Genomic DNA, 20,624 nt, shown 5'->3' with positions numbered 1-20,624 from the left:
CAGGAAAGAGTGAACTAAATAATGTATCATAAATGACATGGTAGAAATTTTCTGTTTCAGGAATTAAACAGACTGAATTTAGAATCTTCCAATTCAAAGTACTCCTTGAATACAGATTCCTCAGTGTCTTATATTGATTCAGCTGTAATTTCACCAGATACTGTCCCTCTTGGAACAGGAACTTCCATATTATCTAAACAGGTTCAAAATAAACCAAAAACTGGTCGAAGCTTATTAGGAGGACCAGCTGCTCTTAGCCCATTAACCCCAAGGTAAGACAGACAAAACATGCTTTAAAATGTGCTATAATATTAAATGATCTGTAATAATTCATATTATTAATATAAATTAATATGAACAGCAACTTCTAAATCATTATGGAAATAGAAGCATTTAGTAAGTCGGTAATGGGCCTATTCTGTTTTCAGAAAATGAAGTAAAAGAAATAGAATACCTGTGATAAAGATTTAATATTAACTATTAAAGAAAAGTGTAGAACTCTTAAATATGCCTTCTTCAACTAGTATATGTGTTAAAAGATACTGTCCTTTTGGCTGTGTGTCAGTGAATATCCGTGAACCTTTTGAAATGTTGGAATACTTATATAATCAGAGTGACAGCAGTGATTATTGTTAAAGTAGTTTTCCAAACCATGGAAGAAGGATTGACACCTATCAATAGGAAGTACTTTGTCAAAATTATTAGAAATATATATATGTATAAATACAGGAACCCAGCCCAGAGGATACCTATCCAAAAGTGTCAAAATAAAAGATTCTGTGCTAGAACAGATGCTATGAATTGGGTCCCGGGGCCAGACAGTTACTAAAACAGCATGGCCATGAGATTACAACTCCCTGAATCCACAGATGGATCCAATGGTCTCTAGAGACAGTCTCTTTGTAACAGTGTCTAAATCCTGTAAATTCCAAGAATTTGAAATAATTTGATCATTTGGATCTTTGCTTTTACAAAGCCATTCTTCTTTATTTCCAATAAATCTTCTGATATCGGTAGTTGTTGCTCAATTTAATTCCTTGTTTGATTTTTTTTTTTTTAATTCATTATGGTGGGTGGAAAAGTCTACATTCATAGCTTATTTTAAATCTGCCCCTCAGATCCTCACTGCCCCCAAGACTGATTTGCCATTCTCTTCCTTTTAGACCTTCTAATTTAAGTATACTGCTGCTTTATATATGCCTTGATGACTTTTTGACACCTTGATTTCAACCTCTTCTCAGTTTTGGGATTTTGCCATTAGAAACCCCAAGTCCTGGAGATGGATCCTATTTACAAAACTACACTAATACATCTTCTGTAATTGACGTGCCATCTACTGGAGCCCCTTCAAAAAAGGTATTTTCCATGTAAAATACAGTTTTGATGTTTGTAAAAGAAATTCATTTAAAATTCAATCTGTTAAAGGCAATTTCAGAGAGAATCTAATTTTATATAATGACCATTGCCTTAGAGTTGTTGATCTAAATGTAAAAGAAGGTCATCATTGTCATAAGCTGCTGGTTATAGAAGGAGACATAAAGGTGGTTGCTCTTTGGCCATGTAAAATTATAACTCACAAGTATAGCTTATTTTAGCATGTAGCTAAATAAACATTCAGAGTTTTCTTTTGAATTCCCCTTTTTTAAGTGAAATTAACTTGGTTTCTATCACTGTGAATATAAATAGCAGAAATTATACCTGCCATTGTTTTACTTATCTCCACGACTGTATTTGTCTTTTAAGTGTACTAATTAACATGAAAAAAAACATTGACTTGCATAAAGCCAGCTATTTCTGATAATAAAGTTTTTTTAATGACAGATTCTTATAGATGTATAGTAACTTTATAGTAAATGTGTAGTAAAATAAAAAATATTTGACAGTATCCTTATAGTAAATACTGCAGCAAGTCTTGAGACTTTTTAAATAATGTACTTTTATATAGGTCTGTGGCATTAGAGGTCAAAGTGCCATTTGCTTCAAGTAGTTCTGTGGTAAAGGGTTACTTTCTGTGAAAATTAAGTTAGGTTGTATATTTAAAATGCATATTGCCATCCTTAATAGGTGTTTAAGAAATGAAAGGTAAGTAAGTCATACTAGTAAGTGACTGATATAAACCCTTTACCCTCTTAGAGACGTTTGTTCTTATTCTTTTTACTCCAAAAATTCCTTAGAGTCTGTGAAGTTTTGTTTCTATAATAGCTTCTTAATGAGTAATAATAGAAACTCTGAGACTAGTAAAAAAAAGCGGGGGGGCTGCAAAGTACTTGATGTGTGGATTACTTTAAATCTTGTTTTTAAGAGTTGGCAGCTACTTGAAGTATAATTGTAGAAATTAGTTTATTACAATTACAAGAAGGCATAGTAGGATACTAATCAGCATGCCAGGTGGAGTAAGCCAAAACCAGGCAAGCCATAGCAATCAAGGACAAGTTAGTCAGTGCTGGGTAGGTAATTTCAGTGTGCAAACAACAAAGCCACTTGCTGTCGTCTCCTCTTCTGCCCCTGTTTTCTACTTCCCCTGCTATCAGACATTCATAGGAAAGTTCTGCTCATAGTTCTGCTGTAGTATCAACTAAAAATATCAAACTGAATATTGTGTACAGTACACAGATCTTTGTTAAATAAGGAAGGCCAGAAATGACTTTAAATTTTGTCCCTTGGGTGAATGTAGAGGTTCCATCTTGGGGAAGAAGAAGAGGAAGGATTATGAAGTTTTATTTTGAGGTGATGGTAAATTAGATGAAACTATTTCATGGATAGTCATAGGGGAGAGAATATGGCCTGGTGATAGAAATAATAAAGTTGTCAAAATAGCCAGGCTGTCCTAGGAAAAGAGAGTAGCAAAAGAACACAGAGCATACTTAATTTAAAACAGTGGAAGGAAGAAGGGCCTGCAGATGAAGTGCTAGACAAATAATCAAGATACCATACTATTTTGGAAGTTATATACAGTTTCAAAAAGGACATGACCATTCATGTTGAATACAGGAAAGGCCAAAATAAGGCTTTCATATCTGATGAGAAAGTTATTATTATTAATTATCATTATAAAGTTTGAGAATTATGTACAGTGGGTATCAAAGTAATAATAAATTTTGAAGAAAATTATCTGGTAGTAAAAAAAACTAAAAATAACCATTGATGCAACAGTCACAGATCATTTTATAAAGAAGCCAAGTGATGGAAATGAATAGAAGTAAGGTGATAAATTAGAGAAGACAGAGGGCCAGGAAGTCTTTTTACTCCTCCACGGGAACAGAGAGCAGTTAATGGGAAATTGAACACACTAGAAAGAAGTGTTAATTCTAAGAGTAGAATGCTTGGAATATGGAAAATAATCGGGTAGTTTCTAAAAATGTATTCCTCTGAACTACTATAGAATATCTTTAGTGTCAAGGGATGTTAAATCTTACTTACTATTATTTTTATATTAGATCATAAATCTGAGTTAGATTATAAATCTAAAGAGTAGTAGCTGTCTTAAAATTCTTGTAATACTTAGCCCCACCTGGAAAATGTGTAATAATTGCCTTTTTAGGAATTTTCAGGAAGTTTGAGCCTTTCCTTAAAAACTAAATTAAAAAATGGAAGGCTAGTATAAAGATAAAAATACTGAATTAAGCGGGCAACTGGGTGGCTCAGTCGGTTAAGTACCTGCCTTCAACTCAGGTCATAAGCCTAGGGTCCTGGGATAGAGTCCCACATCAGACTCCCTGCTCAGTGGGGAGTCTGCTCCTCCCTCACCCTCTCCCTCTGCCACTTCTCCAGCTTGTGCTCTCTCTCACTCACTCTCAAATAAATAAATGAAATCTTAAAAAAAAAAATACTGAAGTTAAAAGGATGAAATAGTTTGATGTTGATCTTAACATATTAATAAACATTAATAATGGCAATAATTTGTGTTTACAGATAACAAGTATGTATTATGAAATCTTGCATTGAGAAAATGTAGATGGTAGCATCATGGTGTCTTTTTTACCATTTTCAGTGCAATTTATAATTCACAAACCTTAGACTTTTTGTGTTTTACAGTCTGTTGCCAGAATCGGCCAAACTGGAACAAAGTCTGTCTTCGCACAGAGTGGAAATAGTCGAGAGGTAACCCCAATTCTTGTTGCACAAACACAGAGTTCTGGCCCGCAAACAAGGTATTTATTATGGTGTCATTATTTGATATTGTTGGGTTTTCTTGCTATAAAACATGATTTTATTCACTTTAGGCAGGTTTTGACTCTCTCAAGAATTCTAGAATGACTATTATAAATTTTAAATATGTCAAATTAGAAATTTCTAGGGGTATCTGGCTGGCTCAGTCAGTAGAGCATGCGACTCTTGATCTTGGGGTTGTAATTTTGAGTCCCACACTCGGTGTAGAGATTACTTAAATATAAAATCTTGGGGGGAAAAAAGGCATTTCAAACTTACTGAAAAGACTAATGTAATTTTTAGTTGAGTATTTTAATACAAATCAAGACAAAAGTAACCAAAATGTCTTTTTATTTTACTCTGTTTCCCTCATGAATTTGTTTAAACTAGATTCTGAACACTTCTCCAAAATAATTTTCTCATTACATGACCTTCATTCGTCAAATACAGATAGGTTTCATTCTCCCCTTCCCCTATTATGCACTTCTATATACAGATCATAAAATTAATCTTCTGGTAAATCTTTAAATAATGAATCCACTGCCGCACAGAAATGGTGTTAAATAGGGTTTCTTTTTTCTGTTGAAGTATTCAAAAACAAACCATAGCTAATATTTTAGAATGATACATGTACCAGAAGTTTTAAAATAGAAACACATGTACATAAACCTTGACTATGTAAAAGGTCTCTATTTCTGAAATGCCAGGATGGCAAGTCTCATGAGTGCCAGCTCACAGACACATGACAGGGATTGTCTGAGGCTCAGTTATGAGAAGGAGCCTGAGGCCTCCTGCAGAATAATATTATATAGGCTGAGTAAATGCTAATCCTAAAGAATATATAAACAAAATTAATGGAATTATATATTTCACTTAAGCTAAACAATTATACTAACTTTAATAAACATCAACTATTGATGATTTTGTGGGTTTTTTTGTATTTTTGATTCCATTTTATCTCCTTTATTGCCTATCTTAGTTTCCTACAGTTGCTGTAACAAAGTTCTTGCAAACTGGATGGCTTAAAACAACAGAAATGTATTCATTCACAGTTGTAGAAGCTATAGGGCCATACTTCCTCTGAAGCCTCCAAGGGAAGATCCTTCCTTGTCTCTTCCAGCTTTTGATAGTCCCAGGCATCTTTAGTGGATGGGAGCATAACTCAGTATGTGCCTCTGTCTTCACACGGCCATCCTCCCTGTGTGTCTCTATATCCAAATTTTTGGGGGGAAATATTTTTGGGGGAAACACATTTCAACCTAACACTGCCTCATTAACAATTACTCTGTTTTGTCTTTTTAGAGGCCATTTTAGTGTTTATAGTATATATTTTAACTTACCAAAGTCTATCTTCAAGTAATGTTGTACCACATCATATATAGTATAAAACCTTATAACAGTGTACTTTATGCTCCTCTCCCCATCTTTATGCTGTTGTAGACAGAGATTACTCCTACATGTGTGTAAACCCCATTTACATTGTTATAGTTTTCCCCTTAAATAGTCGGTTATCTTCTAGGGAGATTTTTTAAAATAAGAAAAATCTGTTTTGTATTTACCCACGTATTTACTATTTCCGGTCCTTTTTATTTCTTTCTATAGGTTCACATTTCAATTTGGTATCCTTTTCCTTCATCTTGAAAGACTTAAAATTTCTTATAGTCCAAGTCTGCTGGTAATGAATTTTTTCAGCTATTGTATGTCTGAAAGAGATTTTTATTTCACCTCTGTTTTTGTTTTTGAAAGATATTTTCACTAGATATAGAATTCTTGTTCATGGTTTTTTCTTTAAAGATGTTGTTCTACTGTCTTCTAGCTTGTTTTGTTTCTGACAAGAAGTTTGTCATTCTTACTTTTTGTTTCTCTGTATGTAATGTATTTCTTTTCTGATGGTTTTACAATTTTCTTTTTATCTCTGATCTTAAGTCATTTTATTGTGATGTGCTATCATGTAGTTTTCCTCTTTCTTGACCTTCAAATTGATTGAGCTTCTTGGATCTGTAATTTCATAGTTTTTATTAAATTTAGCTAATTTTTGTCCATTATTTCTTCAAGTATTTTTTCAAATCATGTCCCCTCTCCCCTCCTGGGACACTGAGTATGTGTTTATTAGACTGTGAAGTTGCTTCATTTTTGTTTCCAGTCTTTTTCCTCTGTTTCATTTTGGGTAGTGTTTATCGTTATGTTTTCAAGTTCATTAATCTTTTCTTCTGCAGTGTCTAATCTGTTATTAACCTCAGCCAGGATATAGATACACTTTCAATCTCAGATATTCTATTTCTCATCTCCAAAAGTTTGATTTGGTTCTCTCCTTTAACATGCTCATTCTTTCTTCTACATTTTTGAGCATATGGAATATATCTATCATGATTTTTTTAAATGATTTTAATGATTTTGTCTACTGTCTTACTGTGTTATCTCTGGGTCTGTTTTTTATTGATTTTTTTTTTCTTTTCACCATAGGTTATATTTTCCTGCTTCTCTGTATGCCTAGTTCTGCTGTTGTTGTTTTTTTATGGCAGTTATTAGAAATTTTACATTGTTGAATGCTGGACTATTTTATCTTCTTTTAAGTATTTCTCTTTTATTCTGGGAGGCAGTTACTTGTTAAGACTTCATTCCTTTTAGGTCTTGATTTTTAAGTTTTGTGGATAGGACAAGAGTGGCCTTTAGTCTGGACTAATTGAGGCACTAATTGAGTCCCCACTATTGAGGCAGTGTCCTCTGAATACTCAGTGACCTGTTGAGTATGAGGTTTCTTCATTCTGGCTGTTGAAAATCTGAGCTATTCCCAGCCCCGGGTGAGCTCCAAGAATTGTTCTGCCAGCTCCTTTCCAGTATTTTTTTTTCTCTAGATTCAGGTAGTTTTCCTCACTGTAATACTGTAGTAAGTTCTGATACTAATTACCCAAACATACCATAGACTCTGCAGGCTACGATGATAGTCCCAGCAAGACTTAACAAATCTGGTTGACTTGGCAGCTACAATTTCAGGGTTTCCCTGGGCCACCTTCACTTCTGACCAACTACCTACAAATTTGAGGGTTCTTGCTACTTCCTGAGGTTTAATATGCTAGAACAATTCATAGAATCTAGGTAAGTTCTGTACTTAAAGTTTTATTATAAGGGATACCAGTCAGGACCAGACCAGGACCCAAGACCCCATAAGATGAAGTCTGGGAGGGTCCTGAACGCAGAGCTTCTGTGTCTTTTCCCTTAGGTAGGACGTGTCACCTCAACAGTGCATCAGTGTGTTCGCCAACTGGGAAGTACCACTGAGTTTTGGTAGTGAAAGGTTTTTTTGGAGTTACATTACGTAGGCATGATAGCTTGTGTCATTGGTCGTGTGATTTAACTCATTCTCCAGCCACCCTCCCCTTCCTAGAGAAGGTCAGGCTTCAGCCCAAGCTCAAAGCTTCAGCCTTCTAGTCACTGGTTGGTCTTTCTGGCAAGGCCAGCCCAGTATCCTGAAACTGTCTAGGGCCCCACCACAAGTCATTTCATTAGGATAACTTAGGCTTGGTCTCAGGGGCCCACCTTGAAGAACAAAGACACTCATATCACTTGAGAAATTCTGAGCATTGGGGCGCCTGGTGGCTCAGTCGTTAATCATCTGCCTTCGGCTCAGGTCATGGTCCCAGGGTCCTGGGATGGAGTCCTGCATCAGGCTCCCTGCTCTGTGGGGAGTCTGCTTCTCTCCCTCTCCCACTCCCCCTGCTTATGTTCCCTCTCACACTCTCTCTTTCTGTCATATAAATAAATAAAATCTTTGAAAAGAGAGAGAGAGAAATTCTGAGCATTTAGAAGCTGCTTCTCAAGAATTCAGGACAAAGACCAGATGAGTTTTTTATTATAACATGCTTAAACGGTTGCACTACTCAATTTCAACTGCAGATTCTAGGAAAACTTCCAGCATATCTTTGAAGCTCTCCCTCTTTGTAGCTCCCCTTTCTGGTACTCTGACCTTCATATTCTAGCTGCCTTCACTTCCTGGAAGTCTCAACATTTTCTCAACACAGGAAGACCACCGACTTCTATTCTCCTTCCCTGCACTGTGTCCTCAGGATTCTCTTCAGGCGTATGTGCTTCCTGTCCAATATCTGAAAAGCATTGTTTCATATATTTTTTTTTTCAGTGTTACTGGTTGTTAAAGACGGGTTAGTAAATCTGGTCCATTTTACTCCATTTACCATTGGCAGTGGAAGTCTGTTCTTTTTTTTAAAGAAAGTTGTTTTTAGAGATGATTAGAGTTCTCTTAGCTAAATTTCCCCCCAAAATTTTGTATGTCATTATTTTCTCTACATGTATTAACCTCTAAAAATCATTTTTATATTCTTTCCAAAGCATCTTCTTTATAACTAGCATTCATATTTTATTATGAAACCATAAAATATTATGTACAAAAATTTTTTTATTTTTTTTAAAGGTTTTTTTATTTATTTGAGATTGAGAGAGAGTGAGAACATGTATGAGCAGGGGCAGGGGAAGAAGCATAAGCAGATTTCCTGCTGAGCAGGGAGTGGCCTCAGGGCTTGATCCCAGGACCCTGAGATCACCACCTGAGCCTAAGGCAGACACTCAACTGACTGAACCACCCAGGTGCCCCTGCAAAACTTTTTTTTTTAACTATTTAATATAATTGGCACATAATCACATAGGTAATAAGTGATAGAATTGATTTCAAACCTCAACAGTCTGATTCTAGAGCACATTCCTTTCATTCTCAAGTTCCTAGTTAAACAGATGCAAGTTATAAAGAAATTAGTACATTTCATGTGCTATGACCAATGTTTCAAACTCACTCGGTATTCCGATTCATTTTCCTGATGCCTGTCAGACTTCAGACATTTTTTTTCTTTTGTCAAATTGGCCTTTGGAGCTAACAGAACCATAATGAAAATTATGATATAGGAGGACTTTGTCTTTTCCATCCTCCTGGCCCCCAAATTATCTTACTGTTATTTTTGCTTCTACCTCCACAAGATTGATGTTATCCTTATGCAACTTTTTGTGGCTTTAAGAAGTCTCAACATTTTTCTTGGGCTTGTCCTCCCCATAAACTGCTCCATGGATGAAATTATTCCCTCCCACTTCTCAAACTGTTTTCTATAATTAGGTAACATTATTGGCAACATATAATCACATTTATAACATAAATTACATCGTTCAAATAAAGGATATTGTACTTAAAAATCAATCAGCTTCTGGAAAAAGGCAAAACTATGGAAACAATAAAAAAGGTCAGTAGTTGGGCGCCTGGGTGGCTCAGTGGGTTAAGCTGCTGCCTTCGGCTCAGGTCATGATCTCAGGGTCCTGGGATCGAGTCCCGCATCGGACTCTCTGCTCAGCAGGGAGCCTGCTTCCCCCTCCTCTCTGCCTGCCTCTCTGCCTACTTGTGATCTCTCTCTCTCATCAAAAAATAAATAAAATCTTAAAAAAAAAAAAAAAAAAAAGGTCAGTAGTTGCCAGGGGTTGGAGGGGGAGGGATAACAGAGGATTAGGGCCATAAAAATATTCTGTGCGACACCACGATGGATATATGTTGTTATATATATTCACACATACCTATAGAATGAATAAAACCCAACGATAAACTCTGTCATAAACTGTAGACTTTATAATACATCAGTGTAGTCTCATCACCTGTAACATGTCCCATTCCGGTCGGGCATGTTGATAAGGGGGAGATGCTGTGGGGGAGGGGGTGGTGTATATGCACATCTCTCTGTACCTTCCCCTCAATATTGCTGTGAACCCTAATCTCCTCTAAAAAAAATCCTAGGGGGACACCTGGGTGGCTCAGTCAGATAAGCGTCTGCCTTCAACTCAGGTCATGATCCCAGGGTCCTGGGGTTGAGTTCCGCGTGAGACCTTACTTTGTGGGGAGCCTGCTTCTCCCTCAGCCTGCCACTCCCCTGCTTGTGCTCTCTCTCTCTCTTGCTCTTTCTCTCTGACAAATAAATAAATAAAATCTTTTTTTAAAAAATTTAAAATAATAAGAATAAAATCCTAATTTAAAAAAATATGTATCGAATCACCTGGGTGGTGCAGTTAAGCATCTGACTCTTGGTTTCAGTTCAGGTCATGATCTCAGGGTTATGAGATCACGCTCTGTATAGGGCTCTGCACTCAATAAAGAGTTTTCTTAAGACGGTCTCTCCCTCCGCCCCTCCCTCTGCCCTCTGTCTCTAAAATAAATCTTTAAAAAAAAAATTACAAATGCATCTTAAAAAATGTATCATAAAATAAAATTGGTTCATCAGCCTAAGTGACCTCACTTGCTGTAATCCTTACACTGAAATTCTGTCTTTTGAAAAGGTAAGAGCAGCCTGGGCTTTCTGTACTCACTGGTCAGTGTCTCTTATTCTCAGAAGCCTCTTAGACTTAAATTCAGGTAACTAGTGGGATTTTACATAAACTGTAAACCATTTAATCCATAGACTTACCCTCTCTCAGGTAACTTGAGATTTTAAGTTTGCTTACTTTCTAAAAATGGAATCCTTGTGTCTTAGGGTTTGCCTTCTCAAGTTAAAAAAAAAAAAAAAGTACCTAGGCAATCATTAAATTCCTTTGGCTTTAAACAGAATAAACCTTGATGTGGTTGTTTGAATTTATAAAGAAATAATAATTGTTCTAATATTTATTTGCTGGCAAATATCCCACATTTAGGCTATCCATGTCCAACTATCTTTTTTTCTCTAACTTGGTATGGTTGCAAATGAGGGCTAGAGAGAATTAGTTTATAGATGTGTTTATCACTTTTTGATCCACAGTTTTTATGTGGATTGTTTTAAGTTCAAATTAGCAATTTCAGATGGAGTGAAGCTCTGTGCTATAACCTTTATTATTTTATGATAACACAGATAGCTTTTAAATTCTGAGTTTTCATAGAGGGATGACAAAGGACCAACCAAACTCATCAACTTTAGAGTACAAACATGATGAATGTGGTTTTTTTTTGTAATGTATCTGAATTGAAACAAAAGATAATGGTCATAAGCTGGATTTTGTTTCTTTGGTTTTTTTGTTTTTGTTTTTTTGATATCTACTTTTATCATTTTTTTAGTACAACACCTCAGGTATTGAGCCCCACTATCACATCTCCCCCAAACGCACTGCCTCGAAGAAGTTCACGACTTTTTACTAGTGACAGCTCTACAACCAAGGTAATTTAAAGATTTCCATATGTCACATTTACTTAATGCTTCCCCTTCCATCTCTAATAAGTAAATTCAGAGACTATTTAAATTTTTCTAATTTTTTTTATTTTATAAAGCTTTCTATAACATTTATAAATTTTCTTGGTTCTTTAATAAATATTATAAAATATTGTTCAAAAGACAAAATTATTGTGATGTGAAACAGATCAGTGGCTATTAGGAGTTAGAACTTGGAGGGGAAGTTACAACTACTAGAGCATAGCACAAAGGAATTTTTTTGTGTAGTGGTCAGACAGTCCTATATCCTTATTGTGGTGGTTGATTACACGAATCATACATGTGATAAAATTTCATAGAACTATCACATCAAAAAAAAAAAAGTATTTGTAAAAACTGATGAAATCCAAATAAGATATATAATTTAGTTGATAGTATTGAACCAATTCCAGTCTCCTGGATTTGATGGTGGCCTGTGGTTATGTCACATATTCTCCGTAGGAAAATTAGGGGAAGGATAAATGGAAATTTCCAGTGTGTTCTTTGCACACTTCCAATTGGAGAACCTCATTATGCCCTTGGTAAATTTTCTTGGTGCCTTGACAAATATTATGGTTAATTTTTAACTTTGACATGAACAAATCAATAATTTTATAACTTACTAGTTATAAGCTCTCAGACAATTAGGTAATATTGCATCCATTTATTTTCTTATTTTTAAATAATAAAGTTATTTATTATAATAAATATAAGTTTATAGTAATATATATAATATATAATAAATATAAGTTTATAATAAACTTTCAGAAAAGAGCAGCAAACAATACTGATACACCTTGCACACTAATTCATTAATACAATTTATTTTCAGGATTGTTGCATTTAAAATTAAATGACTTTGAAAATTTTTGTTATACATTTTTTTCTGAGAAAAATTTAGACCAGTCAAATTTATTTTTTTTTAATATTTATTTTGTGACTAATACTTGAGAAAGGATTGGGAGGTCTTAAAATATATGAGTTTAACAAGTATGGAATTTTCCTCCTTTTTACAGGAGAATAGCAAAAAGTTAAAAATGAAGTTTCCACCTAAAATCCCAAACAGAAAAACAAAAAGTAAAAGTAATAAAGGAGGAATAACTCAACCTAACATAAATGATAGCCTGGAAATTACAAAATTGGACTCTTCCATCATTTCAGAAGGGAAAATCTCCACAATCACACCTCAGATCCAGGCATTTAATCTACAGAAAGCAGCAGCAGGTCTGTTTTAAATGCTTAGTATCTTCTTTGTGTTTTATTTTATTCACTTATTAAGTAAGTTTTTTAATGTTCATTAAAGTACCTTCCTTTTTTTTTCTAGATAAATGTTAGAATTTTCAATTATTTTGTAATTAGCCTCTCTAGAAAACCAAACTATTTTATTGTGTTTTTCTCCTTTGTTTACTATATTGTTTTCTCCTAGAAGGTTTGATGAGCCTTCTTCGTGAGATGGGGAAAGGCTATTTAGCTTTGTGTTCATACAACTGCAAAGAAGCTATAAATATCTTGAGCCACCTACCTTCTCACCACTACAATACTGGTTGGGTACTGTGCCAAATTGGAAGGGCCTATTTTGAACTTTCAGAGTACATGCAAGTAAGTATAGAAAGCTGTTATACATGCTTTATTAGAGATCATTTAAATTTAATTAAAATGCCTGTGATTGAGACAGCTAGATCTTAAAGGTCAATATTTAGGGGCACCTGGGAAGCTTCATCAGTTAATCATCCAACTCTTGATCTCAGCTCAGGTCTTGATCTCAGGGTCATGAGTTCAAGTCCCACATTGGGCTCCACACTGGATTTGCAGCTGCTTGAAATTTAAAAAAAAAAAAAAGTCAATATTTATTATGTAATGCCTTTATTTTCTGAGCATTTTAATATATAAATAGGTCATTTTTTCTTGTGTTAAGGGTTGAGTAATTTAAATTTGAGGAGATTGCTTGAGATAGATTTGTAGAGAATCCAATAGCTATATTGTTTTTTGTTTTAAGATTTTATTTGTTTTAGAACAAGAGAGCTCAAGTGTGGTGGCGGGGGTGGAGACAGAAGGAGAGGGAGAGAGAGAATCCAAAGCAGACTCTGCTGAGCAGGGAGCTCTACACAGGGCTTAATCTCAAGACCCTGAGATCATGGGGCGCCTGCGTGGCTCAGTCATTAAGCGTCTACCTTCGGTTCTGGGTCACAATCCTGGGGTCCTAGGATTGAGCCCCACATCAGGCTCCCTGCTTGGTGGAAAGCCTGCTTCTCCCTCTCTACTGCCCCTGCTTGTGTTCCCTCTTTCATGGTCTTTCTGTCAAATAAATAAATAGAATCTTAAAAAAAAAAAGGCCCTGAGATCATGACCTGAGCTGAAATCAAGAGTTGGATACTTAACTGACTGAGCCATCCAGGCGCCAACATCCGTATATTCTTATGTGAAATATTTGTACCCTACTCAGTTGGATCTGAAAATATATATTACTGTGTAATCAGTGTTTATAATAATTTTTCTACTATATGCGAGTTTCCACTGGGATGAATTTTTGGCATTTAGTATGTTTTATAAACTTCAAAATGCTATGAAGAAAACTATATATAATGGAGGACATAATGTCCTTCTCAAGACTTTTATCCTTTTAATTTTAATTACATTTGTTGCTTAAGTTATCTGTTTACACCAGAAAAGGAGACGATTATTAACACAAAGCCAAAGAAAATTCTAATTTCCAATTTAAATTTCCTACCCAGTTTACCTTCTGAGCATTTTCTCTCCCTGGTCATAAACTTAAAAAAATTGTTTAAAAATTCAAGAAATCTAAATATTATAAAATTTCTCTAAAATAAATTATGAGGTTTATAACAAAGTTACTTTTTTCCCTGTTTACTTTCAGCTCCTCATTTATTCAGTGCGTGTTATGTCTTAGATTCTCTTCTAGACTCTGTGATAGAGCTAGACAGATAATTGCTTGCCTTTATAGAGCTTGCATTCTAGTAAGAGAGATAGATTGTAAGCCAATACATGTATAAGGACAGGTAGCAATAGGTCATAGGAAGAAAAAAATGAAGCATGATAAGGGGATTACAGGACAATGATATATGGTGCTATTTACTAAAAAGTGTGCTCAGAGAAAAGAGCTTGACTCCTTCATGAGCCATGCAAAGATCTGGGGGTGAAGTGTTCATCTAGGTAGAGAATAAATAAAGAAGATACCAATTCATGTATTGTTGTATGGTAAAGAAGTGTTGGCGTTGCTCAGTCCTTAAGCGGCTGCCTTCAGCTCAGGTCGTGATCCCGGGGTCCTGGGATCAAGCCCCACATTGGGCTCCCTGCTTGGCAAGAAGCTTGCTTTCCCTCTCCCACTCCCCCTGCTTGTGTTCCCTCTCTTACTGTGTCTCTCTCTGTCAAATAAATAAATAGATCTTTTTAAAAAAAAGTGCTGCTGTAGACAGATCTGCCTTATTCATTGCTATAAGTTCCATATTTGGATAATGAGCCTTTACTGATACATAGGCAAAAGCTGTGTTTGGCAAGTCCCTTTGAAAATTATTTCTAATTTATTATTTCACTAGTACTTTAAAATACATTATTTTTATTATTTTCCTCTAATTATAGAGCAGTGTCCCAGATATTTAACTAAACAGAAGCCTTTGTTTCAGCTTAATTTCATGAGTTTTTTTTGTTTTTTTTTTTTTTTTCATTTTCTTTTTGTCTATCCACAATCACTTTTCAGAGGAAGCAATAGATCTTGAATAATATGAAACCAAAAGATTTCCAAAACATATATTTGACTTGTAGTTAGGTCTCTTTTCTTATAACCAGTGCCTATTGGAAAAACTTACCTGTAACTTTTAAGGGATTTCAGGGAAGTTACAAATCATTAAGCTAATCCTAGATAGTATATGGCCATTTCTTGGGAGTTCCTGGTTTTATAAATGCTGTTTCTGTATTTTCTGCCATCTTCACTTCATTAAGAACAGTCCCAATATTTTTTTTTTTCTAACCTAAACTTGACTTTTAGAATTCTGAACTTTTGAATGATAAACTAGGGAACTACTAATTGGTTTCATATAACCCAAAGCCTCAAACTTCAAGGTGAGAGAAACCATTCTGGGAGCTGTGAGTGTGAGGAGGAAAAAGTAGCTGAGGGGGGACCCTAAAGTCAGGTTAGTGCTGAAGAGGAAAAGGGAATCACTAGCTTGAGCTACAGTCCCCCTGCAGGTATGACATTGGTGGATATGCTCAGTGCTCAACATGCCATAGCATTGGTGGCCAACTGAACCTTACTTCCCCTAAAGTTTTTAACTCAAACTCTTAATAAAAGTCAGGGTACAAGTAGTTTTATGTTACAGAAATCATTATTCTCTCACTTTTCCTGAGAGTGTTAACTGTAAAGTCATTATTAAAACTTGAAAATGTGTTTTTTGAGAATAAAATAATTGACTTGTCCTTTATGAATTATAACTTTGTATAGATTTCTCCTCTGTCATTTTGGTAGAAACGTAGGTTTTCTTTTCACAGTTAATGTACTTATCATGAGTTGTGTATACCTAGGTTAAGTGTGAATATGATTACATCAATATTCGACCTATTGTTGAACATTGTTCATTGTGACCCTGTGTTATTACTAATTCACATAAACACTATAAAGCAAAGCAGCATTTAGTTCCTATGAGAATAGTGCCCAGTGCTCTCCCTGTATATATGTAATTGTGTTAATTTATTTTCCCATTAACTAGTTTTTTTTTATTTCAGGCTGAAAGAATATTCTCAGAGGTTAGAAGGATTGAGAATTACAGAGTTGAAGGCATGGAGATCTACTCTACAACACTTTGGCATCTTCAAAAGGATGTTGCTCTTTCAGTTCTTTCAAAAGACTTAACCGACATGGATAAAAATTCACCAGAGGTATGATAACTGAAACACTTCCCTTATGCAGTTGTCTTCCAATCTCCCCGGCCAAGTGGGAATGAAGCAAATAATTCAAACACCATTTAGCACCATCTACACCTAACTTTTGCACCCTTCTGTACAGGCAGAGAGGGACTCAGAGAAGAGAAACTCCTAGAACATGTAGTACAGATTCATAAGCATATATTAAAATAAATTCAAGATTAATCAAGATTTGGCTATATTAAAACTCCTGTTGGGGCATCTGGGTGGTGTAGTTGGTTCGGCATCCAACTCTTGGTTTCAGCTCGGGTTTGATCCCAAGGTCATGAGATCGAGCCCTGCGTCAGGCTCTGCACTCAGTGCAGAGTCCACCTGGGTTTCCCTCTCCCTCTCCTTCTGCCTCTACCCACTGTGTGTGCTTGCATGCACGCACTCTCTCTCACTGAAATAAAGAAATCTTAAAAAAAAAAAAAAAAAGGCTGTTGTCAGTAGCATTAGTGTTCATTTACCAGAAATAAATGTAAATTGGAAAAAGTGCTAATTTTGAGTTAAAATAGTGTTTTTTTATTATCATTGTAAGACATAAGCACAATTCATTTACATGCTCCAGTCCTGTAAGAATTGTATTTCATTGCATCTCAAGAATAGTGGTACTTTTATAACATATATAATCTTAGAATTAAATTAAAAATAGTTAATTCTCACTATTCTTAGTAGTTAAGTTTAGTAGTTTCTGTAAACACTGAATTAACAAAAACTGGATCATTTCTCCTGGGGGAAGTAGACATACACACACACACCTCTTTCACAGATTATAATCTTAAATCCTAAAAAGCAACACATTCTGATAGATTTTATTATCTTTATTTTATATAAAAGAGAACACGAAGTTCAGAAGTGTGAAGGTGATTTGCCTGAGGCCACCCTATGACAGGTGCCAGATTTAGGGTTCAGTCTCTGTCCAGCTGGCCGCAGAGCCACAGCTTCTTGCCCTGCCCTGCCCTGCCCTGCCCCCTACACTCTATACTCTGGTCATCTCCATATGAGAGATGAAGGAGGCATAGAATTGCCTTTCTTGACCTCAACTGAGAGTGTGCCTGGTGGACAACTCATATGTTGGGTGACCACTAAAACACTCCCAAGTGTAGAGTTTGGTTTTACAAATCCTATAAATTTTTATGAGCAGACAAATTCACCAATATGAAATCATGAACAATGAAAATCAACTATATCTATTAAAACTTTAGGGCGTGCCTGAGTGGCACAGTCAGTTGAACGTCTAACTCTTGGTTTCAGCTCAGGTCATGATCTCAGGGCTCCCCCTCCAGGCTCCAGGCTCAGTGCTGAGTCTGCTCCAGATTCCCTCTGCCCCTTCCTCATGATCTCATGTGCTCACGCTCCCTTTCTCTCTCTCTCAAATAAATTAAAAAAAAAAAAACAAAAAAACTTCAGTTTTGGTTTTTCTGTTCTCAGTGAGGTCTAAGTCTTGATTTTAGTCGTCAATTTGGTTTTGTTAGAAAAATTGAAACAAAATTTTAATTATATATTTGGTTTTTGTTTCCATCTTTTTTTAAGGCCTGGTGTGCTGCAGGAAACTGTTTCAGTTTGCAACGGGAACATGATATTGCAATTAAATTCTTCCAGAGAGCTATCCAGGTTGATCCAAATTATGCTTATGCCTATACTCTATTAGGGCACGAGTTTGTATTAACTGAAGAATTAGACAAAGCATTAGCTTGTTTTCGAAATGCTATCAGAGTCAATCCGCGACATTATAATGCATGGTAAGTGCTAATGAAGTGCAAAGACAATGTCTTACTTGTTAGACATCTCTTTATTGTCATGAATCTGGTTGCCAGTACTTCAGAATAGTACGTACTGGTTGATAAGTTGCAACCCCAATTTTTTTTTGCATGAAATGTATACCTTTAACAAACTCTTAACTAATGATCAAATACTAGATCCTTTTCTCCTACCAAACTTTTGAAATAATTGATTTTGTTATTTGATTTGTTTCTTTTTCTTAGAACACTGAAACAGTGATTCGGATAGAACATGGTTGGAAAGTGGAGGGGGCTAATATAATCGCCTATTGGCTGGTAGAAAATAAACGTTGAGAACTGTCCGCTAGTTGTTGCTCTTTACAGTGTTCTGGCTTATTAAATATTGGTCTAGTTCATTAGCTTTATTTAGAGCTCAGTGCTCCAGTTTATTAAGTAATGTCTCTATTGAGGAATTTACCTGGCTCTTACATAGTTCACAAACGAAGAAGGCATTAAAAAGTTTGTTCTTACTTCTGCCTCAACACTGTATCCACTACTGACATTTTACTGTATTTTTCTTGACTGAATAGTTTTACTTATCAAGAAGTGTAATTCTGACATCATAACTCTGCCACAGTTTTTATGTTGGATATGGTGGGGTTTTTTTTTTTAATCTTTTGAGATAATCATTATAGCAGTTGAATTTTTATTCTGTCACTAAATCTGAATCACTATATATTAAAAAATATTTTTTGATCTTCTCTTCACATAAAGTACTCTGTAGTATTTTAAGAACTCAAGTTCTCAATAGGGACTTGTGTTTTTTAAATGCTTGGGTATGTCCTATAGTATAATAGTTGCATTCTTAAAAAAAAACCTTACCATATCAAAAATTGTTGTAAAAATGATTACTTCAATTAGTTAAAAAAAAAAAAAGATTCAAATTGGCAGGCTTTTACAAGAAGAATTTAAATGTTGAGATATTCAGGTAACTTTAAGTATCTAATTAAACACTAAGTGAATTTATTTTATTATTCCAACGCCAGTGTAAATAGTCTTTGTTTTGTTGTTCCACCATCGCCATTATTAGCACAGAACTTTTTATACCTTTTTTTCACCTCAAATATAAGAAGATATATTGTGCTTTCTTTTTTACTCATTCATTTGGTGCTTATTCCCCCTTGTCATTACTTAGTTATAGCCAAGAGAGGTCTCCTTAATATAAATCAGTCACATTATGTTCATTTGATGTTTTGAAAATTCAGAAGAAATACCTGTATATTCAGCTAATATGCTATAACGTAGCCTTTAAAATTTATAATTTTTAAGTCCATAGGGAGTATGTTTTGATATAGTGAAGACAAGGGAAGCAGAATATAACAACATGCATATGTAATTATAATGATATATATGCATTTACACCAGTAACATGGAAATGGCATTGTTAAGAGTTTAGGGTTTAGAATCCTTATTAGCTGTATAACTTTGGACATGTTATTTAACTTCTCTAAATTCATTTTCCTTGTTTGAAATGTGAGAGATAACAATATGTATCTCCTTGTTTCTTCTAGGATTAAATGAGATAATTCACATTAAGAGTTCAGCAAAGTTATTGGCACACACATAATTAGCCACTCAGTAAAAATGAGCTGTTAAATCTAGATTGTAATGATAGATTTAAGGATGTAGTTTCTTTTTTCCCCATTGTCAAAGTTCTATTTGATTGATTTGATTTATTGTTTTTACTTATAAAAGTGATTTGTCTAAAATGCTTTGATGAAACAAATTTTAAAAAATGCTTTGATGATATTTTTTATCATGATTGATAGTTTTTGCCTTCTCTGAGGCCACCAGTATTTCTTTTTAGTTTATTAAAATGCCAGATTCCATAACATACCCTTTCATTAGTTGAACTAAATTACCAGCCAGAAGTTCATATCCCTAAAACTATACTTTATTTTATACTTTCAGGTATGGTTTAGGAATGATTTATTACAAGCAAGAAAAATTCAGCCTTGCAGAAATGCATTTCCAGAAAGCACTTGATATCAACCCTCAAAGTTCAGTTTTACTTTGCCACATTGGAGTAGTAAGTAGTTTTCTAAATATTTTTCAGTGAATCTCCCTTTCAAAATGTGTTTGTTATTGACTTAATTGCTGTGATGAAAATTAGGGCTTTTTGTCTGTTTATTTGTTTATATTCTTAGAAAAATACCATGGATTATTTTATAGCCAAAAATATCACCTTTTTCCTTGGCATAAAGAGAAATCACTGGAGTACACTCATTCCTTGGGGCAAGTCCATTTCTCTGAGCTTTCATTTTATAAATGACAAGTAATACCATCTTATCTAATAGGCCTGTTGTAAGACTCACATGAGATACTTCATATTTCGAAAGCACTTTTTTCCATGTTAATATTTAGCTCCTAAATTCATAATTATTATTTCAAGACAAATGCTTCCCTATATTTTAGCTGCTGAGTGATATAGGTATGTCAAAAACTAATTAAAATTATCTTTTTATTTTTTATTTAAATTCAATTAACTAACATATGGTGTATTATTGGTTTCAGAGGTAGAGTTCAGTGATTCATCAGTCTCATATGATACCTAGTGCTCATTGTATAATATTCCCTCCTT

The 20,624-nt window shown here is 34.8% G+C and overlaps 1 protein-coding gene across 7 annotated transcripts in view; it reads left to right on the top strand.

Annotated features, from left to right (window-relative positions):
* The window catches only part of CDC27 (cell division cycle 27), a 72,996-nt gene that overhangs the window by 31,828 nt on the left and 20,544 nt on the right, over positions 1 to 20,624 (top strand). For 5 of the 7 annotated variants that reach the window (XR_006815934.1, XM_045985381.1, XM_045985378.1 and 2 more), the window contains 9 exons: positions 61 to 272; positions 1,242 to 1,356; positions 4,036 to 4,151; positions 11,216 to 11,315; positions 12,362 to 12,569; positions 12,772 to 12,944; positions 16,083 to 16,235; positions 17,796 to 18,004; positions 19,955 to 20,072. Coding sequence is in view for 6 of the 7 variants with exons in the window: in XM_045985381.1 (XP_045841337.1) it covers positions 61 to 272; positions 1,242 to 1,356; positions 4,036 to 4,151; positions 11,216 to 11,315; positions 12,362 to 12,569; positions 12,772 to 12,944; positions 16,083 to 16,235; positions 17,796 to 18,004; positions 19,955 to 20,072 (1,404 nt within the window). In the remaining variant the exon portion in view is untranslated. The remainder of the gene's footprint in view (positions 1 to 60; positions 273 to 1,241; positions 1,357 to 4,035; positions 4,152 to 11,215; positions 11,316 to 12,361; positions 12,570 to 12,771; positions 12,945 to 16,082; positions 16,236 to 17,795; positions 18,005 to 19,954; positions 20,073 to 20,624) is intronic. The other 2 variants (XM_045985380.1, XM_045985377.1) reach the window with 1 other exon arrangement.

This window comes from Meles meles, chromosome 18 (assembly GCF_922984935.1).
Source record: "Meles meles chromosome 18, mMelMel3.1 paternal haplotype, whole genome shotgun sequence".
NCBI classification, from domain to species: domain Eukaryota; kingdom Metazoa; phylum Chordata; class Mammalia; order Carnivora; family Mustelidae; genus Meles; species Meles meles.
Note: the sequence above shows the minus strand (reverse complement) of the source record. Positions and strands in the feature narration are given on the sequence as shown.